Source organism: Terrapene carolina, unplaced genomic scaffold (genome assembly GCF_002925995.2).
Source record: "Terrapene carolina triunguis isolate 2854851 unplaced genomic scaffold, T_m_triunguis-2.0 Scaffold58, whole genome shotgun sequence".
In the NCBI taxonomy this organism is placed as follows: Eukaryota; Metazoa; Chordata; order Testudines; family Emydidae; genus Terrapene; species Terrapene triunguis.
Window position 1 is genome coordinate 56,544,449 of NW_020664409.1, and position 27,317 is coordinate 56,571,765.

General features: G+C 39.6%; 1 protein-coding gene across 1 annotated transcript in view; it reads left to right on the forward strand.

The window, feature by feature from the left end:
* PREX2 (phosphatidylinositol-3,4,5-trisphosphate dependent Rac exchange factor 2) overlaps positions 1-24,646 on the forward strand; it is a 288,646-nt gene extending 264,000 nt beyond the window's left edge. Inside the window, exons 38-40 of the mRNA XM_026662446.1 lie at positions 4,896-4,998; positions 15,245-15,312; positions 19,081-24,646. Coding sequence (XP_026518231.1) covers positions 4,896-4,998; positions 15,245-15,312; positions 19,081-19,126 — 217 coding nt within the window. The 3' untranslated portion in view covers positions 19,127-24,646. The remainder of the gene's footprint in view (positions 1-4,895; positions 4,999-15,244; positions 15,313-19,080) is intronic.
* Positions 24,647-27,317: the final 2,671 nt, after the last annotated feature.

Sequence of the window (27,317 nt, forward strand, 5' to 3'; positions counted from 1 at the left end):
CTTCGATTTGCTAAGCCCTGTGTGGCTGTTGTCCTGGCTATCTGAGAAATCATCTTTCCACCCTTGTCTCACCGTAATAGATGAGGTCAGCCGGTGTGTCCAAGCTGATTGTCCCTAGTTTTTTGTCTGGTGCTGGTGCCAGAATGGTTTCAGGGCAGGACTTTTCACTCTGAAATGTACTCCCCGTGGTTATCAAATGAGGAGATATAACTGAATAAGGTAGCAAAGGACTTGATCCTGCTCCCACTCGAGTCATTGAGATTTTTGTCATTTGATTGAACTAGAGCAGAATTGAGGCCCAAAACTGAAGACATCTTCCCAAAAATGTATTGGGCAGTGTGGTCTGGAAGAATGAGCACAAAGCTGGGAGTCCCTGACTCACTGAAGTGACTTGCTCTGGGCCCACACACTTTTCGGTCTCAGTCTCCCATTTGACATTAGTTCTATGCCATTGTAACTCCACTGAACAGAATGGAGGATCAGGGCTGATAAATTTAATTTATGAAAACTATGTAGTGTCCCTCAGTCTTTTTTAGGAGCATTGTACAGATACAGCTAATAGTGAAGTTTGATATCACCATGGCTGCTAATTTTAAATTAAAGAAAAAAAAACTTGGAAAGTGTTGCCTCCAGTTGTAGTTAAGGGCCAAGTCCTCCTCTCCTTAATGAAGTGAAAAAGTCTCTCTGAAGTTGCATAGATTAAATAACATCAAAGCACTTTTAGAAATTAAATTGGCCAAAAGAATTGTTAACCTTTGCAATTACATTTATCAAAGCTGTAAACTGTTCAGTGTTCCCTCTCATTGTAATGTGTCCAAAAACATGTCTATTTTGCACACAGGAGGGGCCTGGTCTACACTACAGCATTAGGTTGACATAAGGCAGCTTACGTAGACCTTATGTCTATTAAGTCAGTGTATACATTACAGCCTTGCTCCTGTTGATGTAAGTGCCCTACTGGGGAGGAGCCAGTGGTCGTGGTACATGTAGGTACCAATGAGATAGGGAAGGATAGGAGACAGGAGCGGCGCCAGGGTTTTTGCCGCCCTAGGCGGCAGCGCTCCTCCTCTGAGCATTCGGCAGCGGGGGTCCTTCTGCTCCGTGTCTTTGGGGCACTTCGGCGGCGGGTCCCGGAGCGAGTGAAGGACCTGCCGCCGAAGACCCGGAGCAGAAGGACCCCCTGCCGCCGAATTGCCACCGAGGGCGGCAAAATGCCGCCCACCCCAAATCTTGCCGCCCTAGGCGACCGCCTAGGGTCGCCTAGTGGAAGCGCCGGCCCTGATAGGAGAGAGGTCCTGGAGGCCAAATTTAGGCTGCTAGGTAAGAGATTGAAATCCAAGACCTCCATGGTAGCGTTCTCTGAAATGCTCCCAGTTCCACGCGCAGGACCAGACAGACAGGCAAAACTGCAGGGTCTCAATGCATGGATGAGACGATGGTGTAGAAGGAGGGGTTATATTATTAGGAATTGGGGAAACTTTTGGGAAAGGGGGAGCCTATACAGGAAGTATGGGCTCCACCTAAACCAAAATGGAACCAGATTGCTGGCCCTTAACATTAAAAAGGTCATAAAGCAGATTTTAAACTAAGGGCTGGGGGAAAGCCGACAAGTGTGGAGGAGCACATGGTTCGGACATCCCTTAGGGGAAGATCTATTAATAGAGAATCTCTCTGTCCTAGTGAGGACGAGAGGATGGAAAATGATAAAATACAGGCAGGGTCTGATCAGAAACAGTCAAATAAAAAAGAGTTCCATTCAGTTACATTGTGTAATGGCAGACAGCTTAAAGGAGACAAATTTTTAAAGTGCTTATATACCAACGCTAGAAGTTTAAATAATAAAATGGGTGAACTAGAGTACCTGGTATTAAATGAGGATATTGATATGATAGGCATCACAGAAACTTGGTGGAATGAGGATAATCAATGGGATACAGTAATACCAGGGTACAAAATATATTGGAAGGACAGAAGAGGTCGTGCTGGTTGGGGAATAGCACTATATGTGAAAGAAAGCATAGAATCAAATGAAGTAAAAATCATAAATGAATCAAACTGTACCATAGAATCTCTATGGTTAGAAATTCCATGCTCTAATAATAAGAATATAGCAGTAGGGATATATTACCAACCACCTGACCAGGATGGTGATAGTGACTGTGAAATGTTCAGGGAGATTAGAGAGGCTATTAAAATAAAAAAAACTCAATAATAATAATGGGGGATTTCAATTATCCCCATATTGACTGGATACATATCACCTCATGACGCCATGCAGAGATAAAGTTGCTTGACACTTTAAATGATTGCTTCTTGGAGCAGCTGGTCCCAGAACCCACCAGAGGAGAGACAATTCTTGATTTAGTCCTAAGTGGAGCACAGGATCTGGTCCAAGAGGTGAATATAGCTGGACTGCTTGGTAATAGTGACCATAATATAATTAAATTTAATATCCCTCTGGCAGGAAAAACACCATGCCAGCCCAACACTGTAGCATTTCATTTCAGAAAGGGGAACTACACAAAAATGAGGAGGTTAGTTAAACAGAAATTAAAGGGTACAGTGCCAAAAGTGAAATCTCTGCAAGCTGCATGGAAACTTTTTAAAGACACCATAATAGAGGCTCAATTTAAATGTATACCCCAAATTAAAAAACATAGTAAGAGAACCAAAAAAGTGCCACCATGGCTAAACAACAAAGTAAAAGAAGCAGTGAGAGGCAAAAAGGCATCCTTTAAAAAGTGGAAGTTAAATCCTAGTGAGGAAAATAGAAAGGCGGATAAACACTGGCAAATGAAGTGTAAAAATACAATTACGAAGGCCAAAAAAGAGTTTGAGGAACAGTTAGCCAAAGACTCAAAAAGTAATAGCAAATTTTTTTTAAGTACATGAAAAGCAGGAAGCCTGCTAAACAACCAGGGGGCCACTGGACGATCAAGATGCTAAAGGCACACTCAAGGCCATTGCGGAGAAAATAAATGAAGGAGTTCCCAAACCTGAGCCATTCTTTTTAGGTGACAGATCTAAGTCACCAGGACCAGATGGTATTCATCCAAGAGTTCTGAAGGAACTCAAATGTGAAATTGCAGAACTACTAACTGTAGTCTGTAACCTATCATTTAAATCAGCTTCTGTACCAGATGACTGGAGGATAGCTAATGTGACGCCAATTTTTAAAAAGGGCTCCAGAGGTGATCCCGGCAATTACAGGCCTGTAAGCCTAACTTCAGTACCGGGCAAACTGGTTGAAACTATAATAAAGAACAATATTGTCACACATAGAAATGAACATAATTTGTTGAGGAAGAATCAGCATGTTTTTAGTGGAGGGAAATCATGCCTCACCAATCTACTAGAATTATTTGAGGGGAGTCAACAAGCATGTGGACCAAGGGGATACAGTGGATATAGTGTACTTAGCTTTTCAGAAAGTCTTTGACAAGGTCCCTCCGCAAAGGCTCTTATGCAAAGTAAGCTGCCACAGGATAAGAGGAAAGGTGCTCTCATGAATTGGTAACTGGTTAAAAGATAGGAAACAAAGGGTAGGTATAAATGGTCAGTTTTCAGAATGGAGAGAGGTAAATAGTGGTGTTCCCCCACCAGTCCTATTCAACATATTCATAAATTATCTGGAAAAAGGGGTAAACAGTGAGGTGGCAAAATTTGCAGATGATACAAAATTACTAAAGATAGTTAAGATCCAGGGAGACTACGAAGAGCTACAAAAGGATCTCTCAAAACTGGGTGACTGGGCAACAAAATGGCAGATGAAATTTAATGTTGATAAATGTAAAGTAATGCACATTGGAAGGCATAATCCCAAATGTACATATAAAATGATGGAGTCTAAATTAGCTGTTACCACTCAAGAAAGAGATCTTGAAGTCATTGTGGATAGTTCTCTGAAAACATCCACTCAATGTGCAGCAACAGTCAAAAAAGCAAACAGAATGCTGGGAATAATTAAGAAAGGAATAGATAATAGGACAGAAAATATCATGTTGCCTCTATATAAACCCATGATATGCCCACATCATGAATAATGTATGCAGATGTGGTCGCCCCATCTCAAAAAAGATATATTAGAATTGGAAAAGATTCAGAAAAGGGCAACAAAAATTATCAGGGGTATGGAACGGCTTCCGTGTGAGGAGAGATTAATAAGACTAGGACTTTTCAGATTGGAAAAGAGATGGCTAAGGGGAGATATGATTGAGGTCTATAAAATCATGACTGGTGTAGAGAAAGTAGATAAGGAAATGTTGTTTACTACTTCTCATAACACAAGAACTAGGGGTCACCAAATGAAATTAATAGGCAGCAGGTTTAAAACAAACATAAGGAAGTGTTTTTTTCACACAACACACAGTCAACATGTGGAACTCCTTGCCAGAGGATGTTGTGAAGGCCAAGACTATAACAGGGTTCAAAAAAGAACTAGATAAATTCATGGAGGATAGGTCTATCAATGGCTATTAGCCAGGATGGGCAGGAATGGTGTCCCTGGCCTCTGTTTGCCAGAAGCTGGGAATAAGCAACAGGGGGTTGATCACTTGGTGATTGCCTGTTCTGTTTATTCTCTCTGGGACACCTGGCATTGGCCACTGTCAGAGGGCAGGATACTGGGCTAGATGGACCTTTGGTCTGACCCAGTAGGGCCATTCTTATGTTCTTAAGTAACTTCCAGGATGAGTGTGTTTCTTGCCTGCGCTAGTATGTAGCTGTATCATTGTACATTTATGTTGCTTTCTGCAGGTTTTTAAGGAACATTTCTGTCTATATAATAACTTAGATATATGTTTTTGGATTCTGATCTATACTCTTTGAGCAACCAGTAACTGTTTAGGAGATGTAATGACAACAGATACCTGACTTAATTCTGTCTCTCACTGCAGCTGCACTCTGAGTGTCACTCTGGAGCAGGCTATAATTCTTGCTCGGAGCCATGGACTACCTCCTCGCTATATTATGCAAGCTACAGATGTGATGCGCAAACAGGTAGGCCAGCCTTATGCTTCAGAATGTTAACATTTCTCTGTAGGAATGTCATGTGTTCAGCCAAAAAATGAATTAACTAGTCATTTTTCTCAAGAGCGATAGTGACTTAGATAATTATAATATCCAAAAACTGGCTGTCTTTTTAAATTAGTTACAAGATAATTTGAGAATGGTCTGACTTTTTTTAGACAAAGGAAATGCAGTAGATCTAATCTACCTGGATTTCAGTGAGGCATTTGATACAGTTCCACATGGGAAATTATTCGTTAAATTGGAGAAGATGGGGATTAATATGAGAATTGAAAGGTGGATAAGGATCTAGTTAAAGGGGAGACTACAATGGATCATACTAAAAGGTGAACTGTTAGGCTGAAGGGAGGTTACTAGTGGAGTTCCTCAGGAATCGGTCTTGGGACCAATCTTATTTAACATTTTTACTACTGACCTTGGCACAAAGTGTGCTAATAAAATTTGTGGATGGCACAAAATTGGGAGGTATAGCCAATATGGAGGAGGACTGGAATATCATACAAGAAGATCTGTATGACCTTGTAAACGGGAGTAATAGAAATGGGATGAAATTTAATAGTGCACAGTGCAAGGTAATGCATTTAGGGACTAATAACAATAGAATTTTTGCTATACGCTGGGGACTTATCAGTTTGAAGAGACAGAGGAGGAGAAAGACTTGGGTGTATTGGTTGATCACAGGATGACTATGAGCTGTCAATGTGATGTGGCCGTGAAAAAGGATAATGCAGTCCTAGGGTGCATCTGGTGAGGTATTTCCAGTAGAGACAGGAAAGTGCTAGTACAATTATACAAGGCACTGGTGAGACTTCATCTGGAATACTGTGTGCAATTCTGGTCTCCCACGTTTAAGAAAGATGAATTCAAACTGGAACAGGTGCAGAGAAGGACTACTAGGATGATCCAAAGAATGGAAAATCTGCCTTATTAGAGATGACTTAAAGAGCTTGGCTTATTTAGCCTAACCAAAAAAAGGCTGAGGGGAGATATGATAGCCAATAGCCAGAGACAGAACACTAGATGAGGAGGGCTCTGGGTTACTGCAGAAAATTCTTTGCTTGGTGAATCTTGCCCACATGCTCAGGTTCAAACTGATTGCTATATTTGGGATAGGGAAGGAATTTTCCCACGGGTCAGATTGGCAATTGGCAGATTGGCTAAGCAGCAGTTCTGCAGAAAAAGACCTGGGGAGTACAGTGGACCAGAAGCTGGATATGAGTCAACAGTGTGCCCTTCTTGCTAAAAGTATATTGGGCTGCATTTGTAGGATCATTGCCAGCAGATCGAGGGATGTGATTATTCCCCTCTATTCAGCATTAGTGAGGCCACGTCTGGAGTATTTCATCCAGTTTTGGGCCTCGTACTACAGAAAGGAATTGGACAAATTGGAGACAGTCCAGCAGAGGGCAGTGAAAATGATTAGGGGGCTGGGGCACATGACTTATGAGGAGAGGCTGAGGGAACTGGTCTTATTTAGTCTGCAGAAGAGAAGAGTGAGGGGGGGATTTGATAGCAGCCTTCAACTACCAGAAGGGGGTTTCCAAAGAGGATGGAGCTAGGCTGTTCTCAGTGGTGGCAGATGACAGAACAAGGAGCAATGGTCTCAAGTTGCAGTGGGGGAGGTCTAGGTTGGATATTAGGAAAAACTATTTCACTAGGAGGGTGGTGAAGCACTGGAATAGGTTACCTAGGAAGGTGGTGGAATCTACATCCATAGAGGTTTTTAAGGTCAGGCTTGACAAAGCCCTAGCTGGGATGATTTAGTTGAGGTTGGTCCTGCTTTGAGCAGGGGGTTGGACTAGATGACCTCCAGAAGTCTCTTCCAACCCTAATCTCCTATGATTCTATGATTGGCAGAGACCCTGGGGGAATTTCGCCTTCCTCAGCACTAGTGGTTCTCAACCAGAGGTCCAGGGCCCCCTGGGGGCCACAAGCATGTTTCAGGGGGTCCACCAAACCCTAGAACGCAGGGCAGAAAGCCGAAGCCCTGCCACACAGGATTGCAGTGTGGGGCACTGAGCCCCACCACCTGGGGCTGAAGCCGAAGACTGAGCAACTAAGCTTTGCGGTGCCCCCTGTGGTATGGGACCCAGGGCAGTTGCCCTGTTTGCTACCCTCTAATGCTGGCCCTGGCTTTTATACACAGAAAAACAGTTGCTGTGGCACAGCTGGGCCGTGGAGTTTTTCTAGCATGTTGGGTGGGGGGCTCAGAAAGAAAAAGGTTGAGAACTCCTGCTCTGCAGCATGGGGCATGGATCACTTGCAGGTTTAAACTAGTATAAATTGTTAATTCTCGAAAAACAACGAGAAGTCTTTTGTTAGTCTCTAAGGTGCCACATTTATTTAGGCATAAGCTTTCATGGGATATAACCCACTTCATCAGCTGCATGGAGTGGAAAATAGAGTAAGCAGGAATAAATATACAGCACATGAAAAGATGGGAAACTTGACGTCTTTAAACCATGATTTGAGGACTTCAGTAACTTGGCCACAGGTTAGGGGCCTATTACAGGAGTGAGTGGGTGATGTTCTGTGGGCTACAATGTGCAGGAGGTCAGATTAGATGATCATGATGGTTAGAGCCCTCCATATATCACGGATGCGGATATCCATGGATATGAATCGGTATCCGCGGAGCTCGAGGGCTCTACTGGGAACCACAACGGTGAAAGCAGCAGCATGTCAGGCCGCCACTCACAGGAGCCAGTGCCCAATGCAGGCTATTCCTCCGGCATGGCTGTACCGCTGTTTTTCTAATAGGCTGGAGGAGGACAAGGTAAAAGGTAATCTACTGAAAGAAAGATTGGCTACAATAGTGTAATGAGAGATGACCAAGGCCTAAAAAAGCTTTTTAATGATAGGGATGGGAGGAAATGAATTCACATGATGGAGGGAAATGAATAAATATTTTGGAGGAAATAATGAGTACAGTAACTCCTCACTTAACGTTGTAGTTATGTTCCTGAAAAATGTGACTTTAAGTGAAACGATGTTAAGCGAATCCAATTTCCCCATAAGAATTAATGTAAATAGAGGAGGTTGGGTTCCAGAAAAAAAAATTCGCCAGACAAAAGACATTATATACATATACAGTATATGTTTTAAATAATTTTAAACAAACCATTTAATACTGTACTCACCAATGATGATTGTGAAGCTTGGTTGAGGCACGGGCGTAGCTAGGTCGGGGCGTCGGGACTTGTCCCATTCCACCCGCCTAGCACTCCTGCTGGGAAGTGGGGTTGGGGGCTTGCCCGCTTCCTGGCTGGAATGCCGGGCGGGCAGAGTGGGGCAAGCCAAACAACCTTATAATGGAAAATTGTGCGACTTTAAACGAGAATATTCTCTATAGATCAGCAACCTAATAACAAAATAATGTTAACCGGGATGACTTTCAGTGAGGAGTTACTGTAGATTTAGCAAGACACTAGATTTTTTGAGGGGGAGGGGAACAAGAATAATTGTTTTAAATACATGCACTATACAAGTATTCTAGTCAGATATTCATAAATGTTTTAGTTACATAGTGGGTACAATATACCATGTGCCATTTAATGTATCTTCAGAGAATCTTGTAATTCAACTCAAACTAAGAAAATACAAACACAAACTAAGGGTGAAATGTAGCACCATGCAGAGGGTGTGGAAGGCTCTCTGCACTCTATATTAAGGATTTAGCGCAAGTGGGGTTTGAGTAGTATGAAAGGCCTTGTGCAATCATTCTGCACAGGGCTGAATTTCATCCTAACGCTATATAAGTTATTTGAGTTTACTTAATATAATCTGGCTCCTATTTCCATTTTATTTTGTTTTATTAGTTTTAACCAGATATTACATGCACACACCATAATTTAATAATGGAACCAGCACTATATTAAAATGCACTAGGGGAACTTGTAATACACACTAGCAGGGTCTACGTGGCCCAATTAATATGCAACTCATTAGTGAGCTTTAGAAATCACGCTCCTGTAGTGTGCATTACCCACCATGTAGACAAACTGTTAGATTAGACCCTGAATGTGAACTAGGTACCTTTTAGAGCACACCAAGAGGATCTACACAGAGTGCAGCATGTTAGAGTGCTTTACAAATCACACCCCTCTAGTGTTTGCTGGCACCGTGTAGACAAATCCTAACACATCCGAGGTCACCCAAAGTGGATAATGGAGGAAACCTGCTTAAATAGGGCAACCTCAGGAAGTGGATTTTTTCCCTATTAAATTGAATAGGGCTATACTCATATGTAACACAAATGTCATAATTAATTGTCTGGGCTGTACCGTTGGAACACAGTTTTCAGTGTAATTGCCCTGTCATTTATAATTCAAAGTCCACAAATGCTTGTACTGTAAGAATTGAGGATCAGAGCCCTGTTTATTGCAGTTAGTATTATAGGGATGAGTTGGAATCCACCAATGCATCCAAATTAAGTGACTTCTGCTTTTCATTAGTTAATCCAGTCTACAATAATTTTAAATGTATAAATTACCGAACAACCACCTGCTTTTACACTCTTCAAGCATGAAAATCTGTGAATGCAAATAATAGAGTCTAACACTTGGGCTTACTCCTGACAGAATTAGAACTCACAAAAAAACACGTGTCTAAAGGGGTTTTTGCTAATGCAAATCCTATCACCCTCTCACACTGTGTTAATACTCCAACACTGCATGTGTCTAATACACAGAGGAGAGGAGTCTGTGACAGCTCTTTGCTTGAGAGCCTGTCTCTCTAGCACAAGCTGTAAGGACTTGTGCTTTTAGCTCTGGAAGGGTTCAGTTATTGGTGTTGACAAGCTGTGACACTTACAGGTGTTGCATGTTGGCAAGATTGAACATTGAGGTGTACGCTTCATGCTTGCAGGGGGGGCACCCAGAGGAAGGAGGAGTGCAAAAGACAGACTTGATGCTGGAATGCAGGTATGCACCCTGCTGCTGCAGCCCCTCATGGCTGTATCCAATGTCCACTAGTCCATGAGAGGCTATATAATGTTTCAGAAAGTGAAAGGTGACACAGATTCCTTCACAGAGTTTCCCTTCAGCTGACAATTATGTTGTCACTGCTAAATATGGAGGGTTGCTCTTGGTATATTTGCTTTCAGTAACTTTTAAATGGGGACGAAATATTTTAGACATGAAGAATTTACTGAGATACATCACAGCCTCTCATACCCTTCAGGAGGGTCAACATAGTTGAGTGGCTTCAGCAGCGTGGTTTATTCCTCTGATTCCCAGGCAGGTACAGTTTCCTTTCTCCATGACTTTTGGGGCACTATCCACTGAAATACACAAAGTTGTATTAAAAACTAGGAAATTAACAAACAAAAACTATATTTAATGGCTGTTAAGGTTGCATCAGGACACAACCCACCCACCCAAAACCTTAAAAGCATGGAAAAAAGTTAAGGAGAAAGACATGTGCATTCCTTTCCACATTCATATTGCCTACAGCTGTGTTAATAACACACTCAAACACTCCATAAAGCTTTCATTTTCATCTCCTATCACATCCCCAAAAGCAATATGTACTCCAAATTGTCAAGATTGAATTCTAATACAAAACCTTAACAGGGACCTCAATCGTATTAATGAAGAATAACTTCCCAAATGCCTGGAATGTGTAATAGTTAGGGGAGCTGAGCTGTTGATATAACTGATCATAAAAGCATATGAGGTTATTGTTAAAAATTTTCTTATCACTACATGGTAGCCACTTTCCAAACATTCAGGAAGGATGCTCTTTTCTCCAAGGAATTGACAATCTAAGAACAGACAAGTAAACAGAGGACAGGACAAAAGGAACAACAACAGGCTATATGTGCATGTATATGTGTGTAGATATATATATATATGTGTGTGTGTGTGTATAAAGTCAGCTTAATTCTCTATAAATAGCATGACAAAAGTGGGTTTTCAAGAGAGACTTAAATTTGGAGAGGTTAGAAGCCTTGAGGATGAGCTCATAGTTTGCATAGAGTCCACATGGAAGAAGATATGGAGAAGGAGACTGAAAAGATAAGTGGGCAGAAAAGCCTGGGAACATTATTTGTGTTGTCTTACCCTGAGTAACATTTTTTCATTGCTTTAACGTGGATATACAATAACATTGCATTTTCTATAACATTGCGATACAGATTCAGTGCTCAGTTGATTATATAGGCACAAATGTAAGCTACTTTTTTTCAAAACTGTGACAGATTTCCCTGCGGATACTGCTGAGCCCTCTGGCATACCAATCTGTGCCCCCTCTCACACTGTGAGGCTGTGACAAGCTGCAATCCTCTCCAGGTCTTGCACTTGCACAGTCATACATAAGCATGGACACACCCAATTGCAGTTACATGAGTGCTTTTGCTCGCCACTCATGAACCAACAATAGAGAGGCTCCAGCCAATCCCCCACAGCTCCCTAGCCTAGGACCCCAGAGCTATACCGTCTAGCCCTGGTCAAAAGCCTGACCAGTGTAAGTTTATTACCCAGTTTGCCCCTCCCTTAGTGTGGAGAGGACAGTGCACCAGCCCCTGTTCCTGAGCAGATTTCACTTTGCACTTCAAACAACACACTGTTTTAGGTAAAAAAAATATATAAAACACATTTATTAACTACAGAAAGATAGATTCTTAGTGATTGTAAGTAATAGTGTACAGCTCAAAGTTGGTTACCTAAGAAATAAAACAAAATTGCAATCTAAGTTCTATAGACTAGACAAGATTTGAATCAAGCAGTGTCTCACCCTGATGGTACAAACAGTCTTCCATACTCAGACTAGAAATCCCTTCAGCCTGGGACCATATCCCCAGTTCAGACTTTGTTCCTACGGTGTTTCCAGGTGTTGAGTTGTGGGAGAAGTGAGGCCAAGTGATGATGTCACTTCCCCCTTTTATAGCTTCTTCCATGTGGTGGGAACTTCATTGTCCCAAAAAAAGCCCCAGGCACAGTTAGTGGAAAAGTACAGGCACAAGTTGGAATCCAGTATCACATGTTCCAGTCACATGCCCTTGCATGCTTCGATGAGTCATAGCAGGGGCCATTACCCATATTCTGGATAGAATGTCCCCAGAAAAGTCCATCAGGTGGGCATAAGCTTCTGCCATGGCCCATTGTGTTCATTTATTGGGCCATTAGCTTAAATAGTCCATTCACAATGTGCTGGCTAGACTGGATGTAAACTACCTTATCCTATCTCCTAGAACTGGAAGGGACCTTGAAAGGTCATTGAGTCCAGCCCCCTGCCTTCACTAGCAGGACCAAGTACTGATTTTGCCCCAGATCTCTAAGTGGCCCCCTCAAGGATTGAGCTCACAACCCTGGGTTTAGCAGGCCAATGCTCAAACTACTGAACTATCCCTCCCCCCTTATAGGAGTTACAAACACATTTGAAATACTGGTACATAGTTAATATTCATAACTTCAGATACAATGATAGCACATACATTCCAATGGAATATTAATGTTCAACAGATCAAGACTTTTAGAATGATACCTTACAAGGTATACTTTGCATAAAACATATCATAATTATATCACCATTGTAAATATGGGGGTGCCAGGGTATTGCTTTGGGGTACAGAAATTCACAAAAACGTGGTTACTTTTTGCCCTCCTTAAACAAGTGTCAATTTGTGAAAATCATTGCTGGGGGTATTGTGAACAGAGTTCAAAAAAGAACTAGATAAGTTCATGGAGGATAGATCCATCAGTGGCTATTAGCCAGATGATTCGGGATGTAACACCATACTTTGAGTGTCCCCTACCCTCTGATTGCCATAAGCTGGGAGTGGATGACAGGGGATGGATTACTTGATGATTTCCTATTCTATTAATTCCCTCTGAAGCACCTGGCATTGGCCACTGTTGGAAGAGTGGATACTGGGCTAGATGGACCTTTGGTCTGACTCAGTATGGCCGTTCTTATGTAAGTGTCCTGGCAGAGTGGGTCTGTCTTTTTTTTTTTCTAACGACAATAGAAATACCGCTTCATAAATCAATTTACAGATCTGGTGATGGAATTTTCTCTATCCAAAGATAAAGGTCATCTTCCATGAGTGCCCAGGCACTATTGGTTCACAGAGCAAAGAGTTCTAATGCTCTTTAACTGTGCTATCTGTTACTCAAATATGGGACTAGCAATTTCAACATGCAGATTGTTATTGGTTTAAAAATATCAGATGGGCAGAAAAAATAAAAAGCAAATTATTTCTTGAATAAAAAATAAAGTCACAAGTGATTTAGATGTACTAAAATGGAGGATGAAGGATCACATAGCAAGCTATTAGTAATCCTGATTCCCAGCCCCCAGGAGAAAAAATGAACCTGTTGGTGGGGGTGGTTTAAGTAAGGTCTAATTTGTTTTCCTAATAAACAGTATATTAGATGGATGTATAAAGCCAAAATCCTTTGAAATCAACACTTTTGATTTACTATGCTAGCTAGATATTAGGATTAATTTGTCTAGTGGGTGATGTAAATAAAAATATGTTATTTTTCTTCCTCTGAAGCAGTTTCAGTGTTAAAAGTCGGGATCTACATATGACTAATGTTAATATATTCTCATATATATTATGTATACACTGGTATTCAGTTAAGTTAATCACATCGATCTTGACCATCAGCAATTTATCTTTGATATATACATACCCATGTCAAACAATTCAAAGTGGTTTATTAATGATGATAGAGTTACATGTGTCATAGAGATATTGACATCAGGGTTTTTCAAATTAGATGTACCAATGATGTGTGTTTTGGCAATAGCTAATGTTAAAAAGTTTAATCAATATTTTTGCTTTCTCAGAATATATTGTACTTTATAAAACATGAAAGAAATGCTATTTATGAAGTATTTAGTGAATTTAATTTTTCATAGTTGTTCTAGAGTTGTTTAAGTAGATAAGTGTGGGTTGTTTTTTTCTTCAGTACCATTAAACTTAAAAAATAGATAACAAAACAATGATTTTTAAGTTGCATGTGTCTGTTTACTCTAATTGTGAATACCTGCTGCCTGCAGGTATTTAGTCTATTCCATCTTTTGTTTGAGTCCTTTATTGTGTACTAATGTGGGGGTTTTATTGTGGTAGTGGACTGAGGTACCAAATTTTAGCCAAAATGCAAGTTATTTACTTACTCTAATACTCAATCCAATCAGTGGCTGAGCCATACCTTTGCACGGTTTGTCACTACAGATATGTCTTGTTTTAGATATAACTTTACCTCTATCCCACACAAAATTGATATTCTCTCAGTTTAATTATTGTGAGATTAATCTATTTATACCTTCATGTGCAGTTATTTGTTGTCTTCATTTTGTTTTGCATTTGACCTGGGGAAGGGAGGGGAAAGAGAGAGAGAAAGAGAATGAATAGGTTTTGCTTCCTCTAAAAACTAGAAAACAAATATTGGCAATAGTAAGTCTATTAGATCTGTTCTTTTTGATTGGCAATAATAATACGTCTAGTAGATCTGCCATTGCTTGCTGACTGTTTTTGGAAAGTCAGGTTAATTAATTTCCATTGATGCACCACTTGTCTGTGTTGCTCATCAGTATAGTATTTGAGCAGCTTTCATGCTTAAATGAATTCATCCTCACAATATCCCTGTGAGGTAGGAAAGCATTATTACTCCTGTCTTATGAATGGGGAACTGAGACACGGAGAGAGTAACTTGGCCAAGGTTATACAGGAAGATTGTTTCAGAGCCAAGAATAGAACCCATATCTACCGTATCCTCATCTAGTGCCTTAAGCACAGGCCATCCTTTTCTGTGCTTAAACAGACAATTGCTCATAAGGAGGATTCTTGGGTGTGGGATGGAACCTGTAATAGTTACTCAGAACTCACACTGATTGTGATGGGAACTGTGGAAGAGTGAGAACTCCAGAAGAGCGAGGAATGCCAGGAAAACTGAATCAGCAGTGTGAGAGTAGTGTAGTTGTTAGCTTCTTCACAACTTAAATGTTAAACTTTTTTTGTGAAGATCTTTGTTTGTATCTGCTTTTTTTCTCTCTTTTCCTGCACCTTTATAAAATCATATTTAGTAGCGTTTATTAGAAAGTGTTTTTCTTGGTTGCCTTCAAAAGAAAAGAATTATTTATGTAGGACATCAATAGTGAAGTTTATTTATTGATAAATCTAATCCTTGGCCTATTATACACCCAGAAGGTACACTAAAACTTGCATTAGCTCGGTGTGAAGCAAAATCTTTTTTCTTTCTTGCAGGGAGCAAGAGTGCAGAACACTGCCAAGAATTTAGGAGTGAGGGACCGAACGCCACAATCTGTCCCAAGGTAACTAAATAGTAGAATCAGTTGTTTGTGTCCGAGTCCATGATTTGTCTAGTTTGTGCTTAATCATTCTCCCAGTCACAAGCATGCAGCTCAAATTGACTTCACTGTACTTATGGACAAAGTTTGGCTTCTTAATATCCAGAGAATTACTTGGGTTTAAAACCACATAACTCCAATTACAGTAAACTAGTTGCAGAATTAAAATTTCATGCAATACTTCGAAAATTTACTCTGAAGTTTATCTTATTGTTTACAGTCTCTCAGTTTGATTAAAATCTAATATTCGGTTGTTGAATAATAATTACACAGTGATATACTATAGATACATAAACAGGAATATATGTAGATAACAGATAATAGACCCACTGAGGTGTTAAAATTCCAGTAAGGAAACAATGTAATATTTAAGAACATAAACAATGGAAAACAACAAAGCTTCATATGAGAGAGACTTCAGGATTCTGATCAATAATCAAAAGAGAAAAGTGTGTGTGTGTGTGTGTGTGTGTGTTTTCCTTTTTTTGAGCTTAACTCCAAAACAAATCAAATGAAATTGACCAGTTTGATAAGTTACAAAGGTGGGGAGTTTGTTACCCAAGGGTTAAAAGCTTTGGAAGTAAAACCAGTAGTGTGAAATATCTCCTGAATTTATATAATTTTGTGTTAGCAAGTTTTATCTTTGTTTTCTCCAAAATGGAAACATTAAAATTCATACCACATAAGCTGGAGCATGAGAGGCTTTTTAATGTGGAATATGTTGCCATTGTTTCCCCTTAGCTGTCTAACCATGGGGAAGTCTCTGCATTCCCAACCAGTCAACACAGTATCTTCTGGATTCCCCAGCCCTTCCTTCTTAGGAACCATCTGCTTCCCTCCTCTTTCTGGCAACTCTGATTCCACCAATTTTTCTCCAGTAGGAGAACAGACCACTTAATGAGTTCCTTACAAAAATCACTTATGGAGCAACCAGGCATCACTCCTTGACAGTTAATCTCCTCTGCATTGTATCTGAGCTGCTGCTTCGAGTATATGTGTCAGCAGGGATCCTACTGTGGGTGCACATGCACCTCAAACATGTGAGATCAGAGTCTTTTGAATAGCGGTGTTGGTTAGTTCCATGTTAGTGCCCTGTGCCACATTGTGCTCCTTTGCAAGGACAGAAAGGGCAGAGCAGGTGCAACCCTCTCTCAGTTCCCTCTTACTGCTTCTGGCAGCAAGGCGGAACCCACCTAGTGTCTGACCCATGACTCCTTAGAGAAAAAGGCAAATAATAGTGCCCATCTTTAAAAAAGGGAAGAAGGAGAATCCGAGGAACTACAGACTGGTCAGCCTCACCTCAGTCCCTGGAAAAATCATGCAGCAGGTCCTCAAGGAATCCATTTTGAAGCACCTGGAGGAGAGGAAGATGATCAGGAACAGTCAGCATGGATTCACCAAGGGCAAGTCATGCCTGACCACTCTGATTGCCTTCTATGATGAGCTAAGTGGCTTTGTGGATATAGAGAAAGTGGTGGACGTGATATATCTTGAATTTAGCAAAGCTTTCAATACGGTCTCCCACAGTATTCTTGCCAGCAAGTTAAAAAAGTATGGATTGGATGAACGGACTATAAGGTGGATAGAAAGCTGACTAGATCATCGGGCTCAACCGGTAGTGAGCAACAGCTTGATGTCTAGTTGGCAGCCAGTATCAAGCAGAGTGCCCCGGGGGGTCTGTCCTGGGGCCGGTTTTGTTCAACATCTTCATTGATCTGGATGATGGGATGGATTGCACCCTCAGCAAGTTCACGGATGACACTAAGCTGTGGGGAGAGGTAGATATGCTGGAGGGTAGGGATACTGTCCAGAGTGACCTAGACAAACTGGAGGATTGGGCTGAAAGAAATCTGATGAGGTTCAACAAGGACAAGCGCAGAGTCCTGCACGTAGGACGGAACAATCCCATGCACCGCTACAGGCTGGGGACTGACTGGCTAAGCAGCAGTTCTGCAGAAAAGGACCTGGGGATTAGAGTGGACGAAAAGCTGGATAAGAGTCAACAGTGTGCCCTTCTTGCCACGAAGGCTAACGGCATATTGGGCTGCATTAGTAGGAGCATTGCCAGCAGATCGAGGGAAGTGATTATTCCCCTCTCTTCGGCACTGTTGAGGCCACATCTTGAGTATTGCATCCAGTTTTGGGCTCCCCACTACAGAAAGGATGTGGACAAATTGGAGACAGTCCAGCGAAAATTATTTGCGGGCTGGGGCACATGACTTATGAGGAGAGGCTGAGGGAACTGGTCTTATTTAGTCTGCAGAAAAGAGTGAGGGAGGATTTGATAGCAGCCTTCAACTACCTGAAGGGGGGTTCCAAAGAGGATGGAGCTAGGCTGTTCTCAGTGGTGGCAGATGACAGAACAAGGAGTAATGGTCTCAAGTTGCAGTTGGGGAGGTCTAGGTTGGATATTAGGAAAAATTATTTCACTAGGAGGGTGGTGAAGCACTGGAATGGGTTACCTCGGGAGGTGGTGGAATCGCCATCCTAAGAGGTTTTTAAGGCCCGGCTTGACAAAGCCCTGGCTGTGATGATTTAGCTGGGGTTGATCCTGCTTTGAGCAGGGGGTTGGACTAGATGACCTCCTGAGATCTCTTCCAACTTTAATCTTCTATGATTCTAAAGATATTTGAAGTTTGGTTTGGAAGTTTGCAAACTTCCCTGCAAAAATTCAGGTACCACAAAACCACAAAGTGTAGGTATCAGCATCTTTCATAATACTCAAACACATTAAACATATTTTTATTTCTTGCTCTCTGGCTTTGTCAATGTCACAATCTCCTGACATCTAACTGCTTTATGTGCAATGATCACTTCATTTTGGATTCTGCCACACTTCCTCCCTGCCCTGCCAGACGCCTTAGTCTCTTCCTTTTATTATCTCTTTCTACCTGCTGCAATGATGCACTTTCTCTCAGGAAATATGTAGACTCCAGATTAGACCATTCTTAGTACTGTGTCACAGTACTGCAGTGTGAGGGGAGATGCTGCAAAGCGATGGGCATTTTCCTACCCTTTCTCATAGAACAGAAAAGTCCTCGCTACAGTGAGCCTCAAGTCAGAATAATTGTCCTTTATTTTTGGTATTAATGTAATGGTAACTTTACAAACATTTGTTAAAAGCCAACCTGTGATGAAGGAGTTAATAGAAATGTCAGTGTCTTCATAAATGGAGGAGCTGACAAACACTGGCAGCACAACTATTTCAGACTGTATTGATCTTTTTTTGCATTGAACCTGTTACCTTGAGTCCTTAATTTCTCTGACTTCAGTTAATGTCTCTCTCTCCAAAATTCGAAGGCTGACATATGTACTTGTGGTGCATCTGATGTCTGTCTTAGTCTGCTGGAACCCAAGACCAAATGGGAGCATTTTGTAGGAGACATACAAACAGAGAAAAAAATAAACAGTTAATAAAACATGTGATGGCCAGCCAATAGGAATTGGGTCTGCAAATTGCTGTGCATATGTACTGCAGTCCTTGAGAGGGCAAGGCAAACTAGAGAGCAGAGCTGTCCTAAGTGGAGCTGAGGTTACAAAAGTGGAGCTGTCCTAAGTGGAGCTTCTGCTTGTTTGAGTGATGGAGAGAAAGGTCTGACTTTGCAGCTTGCATTTGTAGCAACTGGATCACCAAAATATAACTTCAGATTTAGTTTGTTTTGCCTCTATCAGACCATTTTAATAATGACAGTACTCCCAGACTAATATGATGGCTCTTTTTCATTTTGCCAGATTATACAAGCTATGCCAGCCACCACCTCCTGCTGGGGAAGAATGAAGAGAACTACCCAAGAAGTAATCAAGTAACATCTTTTAAGACATTGGACTATACAGCAAAATTAAATGGCATTCTAGTAGAACGTGCCTGGAGAATTGATAAATAGAGGCCTTTCACTCAGGATAAAGAAGTGTCTGTCCTTAATATTTTTCTATCAGCATTGGACAACTGACTTCTGGAGAAAATATTTCTGGACTCCATGCACTATGGTCTCCCTTCCATAAAACAGGAACTTTATGGGTTTTTACCTGGATATTTTACACTGGAATCAGGTTGTCTCTCTTGTGGCCAGTTCAGCAACGCAAATTACCCCATTATGCATTGGTAGCAGCATGAAGGCAAATATCTAATGGCAAAGCCATTCCATCTGAACCATATAAAAGCTGTTCCTGTGTTCACAGAATGAACTTGAAAAGGGAAAAAAGCCTAAAATAAATCCTCCAGAGTTTGACACTTGACACATTTGATGTCCCGTGCACTGCTAATTCCCTTCTTTCCCACCAATATTTTATCGTAATTTCCTAACTTTGAGCAATAAGGAAATTAACACTTCTGGTATATGCTGTAAATGCCTATTAAAAATAAGAATTCATCTCACAAGTAGTCCCATTGACTTCAGTCTGACTACTCATGTGAATAAATACTTACAGAATTAGCTCCAACACAGTAAACTCAGCTATGTCTTAAGGGGTCGATTGTTGTACTGGGTTTAAAGAAGCCTATTATTGCATAGTGAATTGATGGTGCTCTTTTACCCTTTTTGAAGTTGCCATAAGAATAAAAAATAAACTTCAGTTAGAGAAAATTGACATTATGGGTCCGATTTCCACCCATAATTAGAAAGAAGTTCAGACTTTGACCTGTAAAAGCTGTCTTAAATATACCTTGTTGTGCTTCTGTATTTCAGGGGTCTTCAAACAGTAGTGTATATCTTTGTACAGTATTATACATGCTATAATAGCTAAGCAGTGTACATTGAGCTAAGGGCAAACTTCTAGCTTTAAACTGGAATATTTTGCATTTTAGAGTATTTAAGATAAAGCATAGTTTTGAAGCTTAATATTTTTATACCAGCATATACAATATTTTGTCAGTTACATTTTACAGTTGTAGAAGTCGTTGGTTTTGGAGATTGGTAACTTTATAATGTTATGGATTTAATTTGCAGACTGTATTGAGAATGTTGAGGGACCATGACAAATATACACGTTTAATTGTTTTCTGGCCAAAGTGTTTTTAGAGAAAATAAATGCACCAAAATTACCCTTCACATTCATGCACATTAAAGCAAAAACGATGTTTTAAAATATTGCTACTAGTAATAGTTAGATATTAGAGAGTAGCATATATAATCTAAATGTATAAGTATTTTCTGTACTACAGCTAGTTATAGTTATGCTTTGGCACAAAAACCTCTACATCATAGATTTAGCAGATCTATATTTACTTATTTATGAATTTTCAACACATTTATTAACTCTAACTCGTACAGAAATATGTCAATACAGAGTTGTACTTTGCAAAGAGTGTTCTTTATGTAGGACATACAATGGGTTTATTACTTTTCTCCAAAGGAGAAATTAATATGCCTACCTTCTTCAGTATTCTTGATTTTGCTATAAAGAACTTAATTTTGGTAACAAAGTAAATATTTTTGTATACACACAGGTGTATATGTGTGCACATATAGCTGCAGTGTGTGTGTGTGTGTGTGTATTCATACCAATTAAGTAGTGATCCAAGCTTAAATGTAAAATCTATTAAATTTCCTTAAACTGTGACAAAAACAAGTTACACTGAATGTTTCATAAAGTCACAATTTTCCTTCCATTCTGTATGTTTACACCCTTCTAATACTTGTTGGAAGGTGTGACTTTTTGATGCATTTTGATAAACACAAAATTCTATTCTCATAAGATATACATGAAATAGGAAAACCTAGGTTGTTTTTCTGGGATGACCCAACACTCGTAGAAAATAAAGGGCTGGGGTTTGGTTTCATATAATTCCTATTATAGTCAGAGAATCTCACAGCTTGCATATTTTACTGAGAGAGGGAGTATTGGCTAGGATAATCCCTACTCCATTCAGAAAGTTGCAAGAGCTCTTCAGCTTCTGCTTGGTTGAATACAAGAAATACATGGAATGCACTATTTTCTCATGCCAGGGATGGTACCACTAACTGTGTAGCACATGTTTAGTATGACGGTGTCATCATTTAGTATGAGCCCAAGTCTTCATGTGAGACTGAACTACATAACATGTTTATTTAGAAGCAAGAGTGCTATCAGGTGAGTGAAATTGATATTGCTGCATGATATACCCAAGTGAAGTGAATCTGCCACATGAACATATATTATCAGGGACTAAATAAGGAGATGCTACTTTATTGCTCCCTATGTTTGAATATAAACTGAGTCACATTGACAGTGCAGGAGTGTAAATATGCCACCTGTGTAATATGGTTGTTTTGATTGGCTTTTGTTTGCATTTGAAAGCACAGGATAATAGATATTTATTAAGCACTGAGGTCAGACTGGTATTAGACAAAGTCACTGAACCAAACTCTTCAATTAGAGTTTTGTCTGAGTAGGCATTGAAGATTTTGGCCCTGTATTTGTGCATCTATTTTTACATTATATGCGCCAAATACCTATGGGGTTGGGAAGGCAAAAAGGGATGAGTGCCCAGCTCTACTTGCCCTAGGAAACAATAGGTTCATTATGCAAGCCACTTCCACTTCTTAGAACCAATGGCCTGTGCTGTGAATGAATGTAGGTTTTAGATAATGTTTTCAAAGGCACCTAAAGGGTTTAGCCCTCAACTCCAAATGAATTTCTATGGGAATTGGGTGCCTGACTTGCTTAGCCGCCTTTTGAAAATCCCAATCTTAACCATTTCAGTTGCAGACATCTTGCAGTTTGCATATCCTCGCACTTGGCCTCATTTTCCAAATAAATCACACATCCTAACACATTTAAGCCCCAATTAATTCAGAGTGGCATTGAAGAAGCCTTACTCTTAAATTATACATTTACAAATCTTTGTAAATGACTGTGCCGGATGTCTTTACCCCTCATGGTATGTACACACACAGGATTAAAAAACAGTTTCTCATCACACACATTATGTTTATCCTCTCATAAATTCTTAGGCTTGCAAGTGACAAGAAGTGATAACTTACAGGAATTGTTAAATCTTCTTTTCTTCTGCAACCAGTTATGTAGTTTATTTGTACTGCAATATATTACAGCAATTTGGGGAAGATAACTGGTGTGTGTCACTTATTTTTTCATACAAATTAACTAAAACACATCTGTGAAGAAAATTTAAATAAATATGTGTGTATATATAAAAATGTAATTGCCACTGCATCTTAGTAGTAATTACAATTTTCATTCTATGAAGGATATATAGAATATTTAAAAATCTAGATGGAAAGGTTAATAGCCATGAAATAGTTAATCCATTACAACATTCATGTCTAGAGGAAGATTATACTTTTATTCTAGGACAGAGCTGGAGTGACTGGGACAGTTTCTATAACTACCACCTATATGTTATTGGCTGTTTAAAGGTCCTGGTTCTGTGAAATGAGAACTGATGCAGTCTGTTTCTCAAAATTAAGAATCCGAATAAATTAAAAATGTCATAACACTTACTATGTTGTCCTTTTAGATTTTAAATGTACAAATGTAAGATAATGAATTAATTCCAGTTTCTAGTTGTCAAACATAGTTTTTTTTGCATTAGATATACACAAATTTAAGGTGTTTTTGCTATCAGCAAAAAAACCTTCAATTTCACACCCTCTGAGACAACTCTTTAGTATATTTAGACAAACCTTTGGGTTTTCAGCACAAGTGCTTCAGTTTAACTTCTTAGTGCAGTCAAGAGCTGCCAGAGCTACTCTTTTGATTGTTTTGGCTCTAAACCAACTAAATTCCATTAGGCACTATAATAATTATATTTCAATCAGTAACTTCATTGATTAGACTCCCATGTACAGTATAGGATTTCAATAATTCAATCTGTTTTTATTATGCCTCATGGTTCTGCTTTTACTGAAAGAAAATGATAGGTGAATGGCATCAGTTTTTGTATCACTAATCCATTGTTAGATATACTGTATATATAAGAAGACAAGTACCTGAAGATGTGAGTACCTGTCCTGTTGCATAATGGTTAAACAATAGTTCAAAATAGGAAAGTATCATTGGTTGGCTTCAAAGTTAGAAGCTTTAAAATCTAAAGTTGTAGTATATTTATGCAAATATACTTTACTTGTTAATTTTGCAGCTAGGCAGGTTTGTGTCTGCCAACATAGTTGCTTATTTTCACTATTGTTGTTTTAATATGCTGTCTGCAGGATAGTTCTTAAAATTAACACATTGCCTTAAATGTTTTCTCTCTATGTGCTCATTGAAAATTGCACATAGTGCTTTTCTAATTGTACTCCATCAGTACACCAAGCATTTGTAAATTAGATGGAAATCCATACCGATCTCAGGATATCTAGATTTTGATGTATAAAAAGATATTGAACTCACTTATTATATTTTTTGTAAACTGACTGCATTGATTTTTATATACTGTATATATTCATTAACCATTTTTCCTTCAAGAACATAACTTGTTAAGGATATTTTCTCTGCCTATAACTGATGTGGGCTTTTTTGCATATAGTCTCTGTGTGTGCCTGCTATGTGTGTATAAATGTATGTACTGTATACATAAGAGATGCGCAGATACTAATACCTATGAGCAACTGCAAATTGCCCAGTGACTGACCATGCCAAGTTGTCATTTCTAGGACTGTCCTCCAGAAAAGACAATTCCATGCTAGAAATCTTTTTTACCTAGAATTGAAATACCATCTTGAAAATTATTCCTCCCACAGTTCAAATGCACAAGGTAGTGGATTCCCAGGTTGGTACATATTTGCAATTACCCATAGTTGAAAGTCATGGTTATACCCACAACATATCTAGTGTATGTATATATGTTCTGTATGAATACATATTTGTCAGTTTAAAATGATTACAGCAGCACTGTTCCGTTTGTGACACCGTAGAGTGTGTGAAGTCAATTAAGCTTGTGCAACACTTAAAAATGTTTTAATTTTTGCATTGAAGTAGATGCGCATATTTTTCAGATGAACATATTTTTGTAACTCTTCAGTAAAAGTCCTAGAGCATTACTGCTTTTAATATATATAAATACATACATTCATACAGTGTATCAACAGTTTCTCTTTGAAAACTCCCAAACTAGCAGCCATGTGGTTAGATAATTTTAACTTTGTTAAAAATAACATTTGTAATTTAATCTTAAATCTCTTGACATGTGGATTTTAATTACATATTTTCTGGTTTGTAAAGCATCTATGTAGCAGACTTTGAGTCAGTTACTGTATTGATTATGGGTTAAACTAATACTGTGTACTTTTTTAGATATGATTTATTTTTTTAGTCTACCTATTAAAGACTGGAATACTAACAATGTATTGCAAAGCACCAGATGGTAATAAAATAAACATTATATGGCCATTGTGAATCTTTCTTTATACAGAGCATTTAAATAAGAAATATATGATGTTTATTTTTGTAAAGACACCTTCAGTTTTACTGAACTGTTTGGTACACCACCCATCAGAATTCTGCTGGTAGAGAGTAAACGTCAAACAACAAGAATTGTATTTTTAAATATATACTATTTTTTTGAAGAATGAAGGGCAGAATTTAGGAACTTTGGTGATGATTTGATTGTCTTTTCCAGTGCCTAATTCCCATTTAGGCACATTTGTAATATTTAAAGAGTTGGAGGTAGGCTTGCTCATGACCACTGTGTGCCATGGGATGGATGTGCCTAATTTTCTGCTGGTGTGGTCAAAGATTGTGTGTCTAAGGCCATGTCTATACGTACAGAGCTGCAGTGGCGCAGTTGTACCGATATAGCTGCAGCACATCTGGTGAAGATGCTCTGTGCTCTCCCGTCATAAAAAACCCACCTCTGCAAGTAGCAGAAGCTTCTCCCTCTGACATAGCACTGTGAACACATGCTCTTATGTCACTCAGGGAGTAGAATATTCACACCCTGGAGCAATATAAGTTTTGCTGACATAAGCTGTAGTGTAGACATAAGATTTTCAAACTGACTTTAAAAGATGAAACACTTGGGATTTAGGTGTGTCTCAATCACTCCTAAACCAATAGACACAAGTGTAGGTGATCTCCAGATCAGCTCCTGGTTGACTGATGAGACTGCGGCTCAGCTCCAAAAGTTGATCTAGTCCAGTATCCTGTCTTCCAACAGTGGATAATACCAGGTGCTTCAGAGGGAATGAACAGAACGGGTAATTATCAAGTGATCTGTTCTCACTATCCACTCCCAGCTTCTGGCAATCAAAGGGTAGGGAACACCCAGAGCATGGGGTTCCATTCCTGACCAACTTGGCTAATAGCCATTGATAGACCTATCCTCCATGAACTTATCTAATTTTTTTTAACCAAGTTATAGTTTTGGCCTTTAAAACATCCCCTGGCAATGAGTCCCCACGTGTGTTGTGTGAAGAAGTACTTCCTTTTGTTTGTTGCCTATTAATTTCATTGGGTGGTCTCTGGTTCTTGTGTTATGTGAAGGAGTAAATAACACTTCCTTATTCACTTTCTCCACACCATGATTTCATAGACCTCCATATCCGCCCCACCTTAGCTGTCTCTTTTCCAAGCTGAAAAGTCCCAATCTTTTTAATCTCTCATCATATGGAAGCTGTTACATACCCTTCATCCTTTTTATTGCCCTTCACAACACCTTTTCCAATTCTAATTTATCTTTTTTGTGATGGGATGACCAGAACTGCACAGAATATTCAAGGTGTGGGTTTACCAAGTATTTATATTGTGGCATTATGATACTTTGTCTTATTATCTATCCCTTTCTGAATGATGCCTAACACTGTTTGCTTTTTTGACTGCTGCTGTACACGGTGTGGATGTTTTCAGAGAACTATCCACAATGATGCCAAGATCTCTTTTTTGAATTGTAGCAGCTAATTTAGACCCCTATCATTTTGTATGTAAAGTTGGGATTATGTTTTCCAGTGTGCACTAACTTTGCATTTATCAACACTGAATTTAATCTGCCATTTTGTTGTCCAGTCACCCAGTTTTGTGAGATCCCTTTGTAACTCTTTGCAGTTTGCTTTGGACTTAACTATTTTGAGTAATTTTGTATCCTCTGCAAATTTTGCCTTCTCACTGTTTACCCCCTTTTCCAGATAATTTATGAATATGTTGAACCACACTGGTCCCAGTATAGATCCCTGGGAGACACCACTATTTATCTCTCTCCATTCTGAAAACTAACTGTTTATTCCTACCATTTGTTTCTTGTCTTGTAATCAGATACTGATCTATGAGAGGACATTCCCTCTTATCCCATGAGTGCGTACTTTATTTAAGAGACTGTGGTAAGGGACCTTGTCAAAGGCTTTCTGAATGTCCAAGTACACTATATCCACTGGATCACTAGGGACCACTGTGATCATCTAATGAGACCTTCTGCATAATTCAGGCCATTGTACTGCCCTGAATTAATTTCTATTTAGATGTTTTTCTAAAATATATGCTCTAGTTCAATCTTGAGTTGAAAATTGCCAGTGATGGGGAACCTACCTCCTTGTTAAAAATGTGTGCCTTTTTTCCAGTCTGAATTAAAATGATACCAATGAGCCATACACTATCTGTTAGTAAAGCTCAGCGTGGCCTTAGAAGCTAGTTGCCAATCTGCCTAACAAGTGGTTAGACCACAGGCAGCAGCAGGTTTGCAACAATTTAATTTTGTGTTTAGATGGTGCTCTGCTCAGCAATGCAACACGTAACTGACGTAGGACCCTAAGTTTCATTTTTTTAAAAGTGACTTAAGCTCCTAAGTGCATTGACTTAAAGAGATTTAGGCTCCTAGGTGCCTAAATCACTTGAACAGGACATAGCCATCTTAGCCATTTAGGCCTTGTAATGCTGAATAACTTTACAAATCTGGACCTATATGCATCTAAAATGTCATACAAATGAGCTGGAATTTACTGTGAGGTGGAGATTCATCCGTCTCTACATTCATGCCCTCCTCTGAATGTGGGTTATTGGGAATAGCCATGCGTTACAACCTCCCCACCCCTCATCAGCTCCTG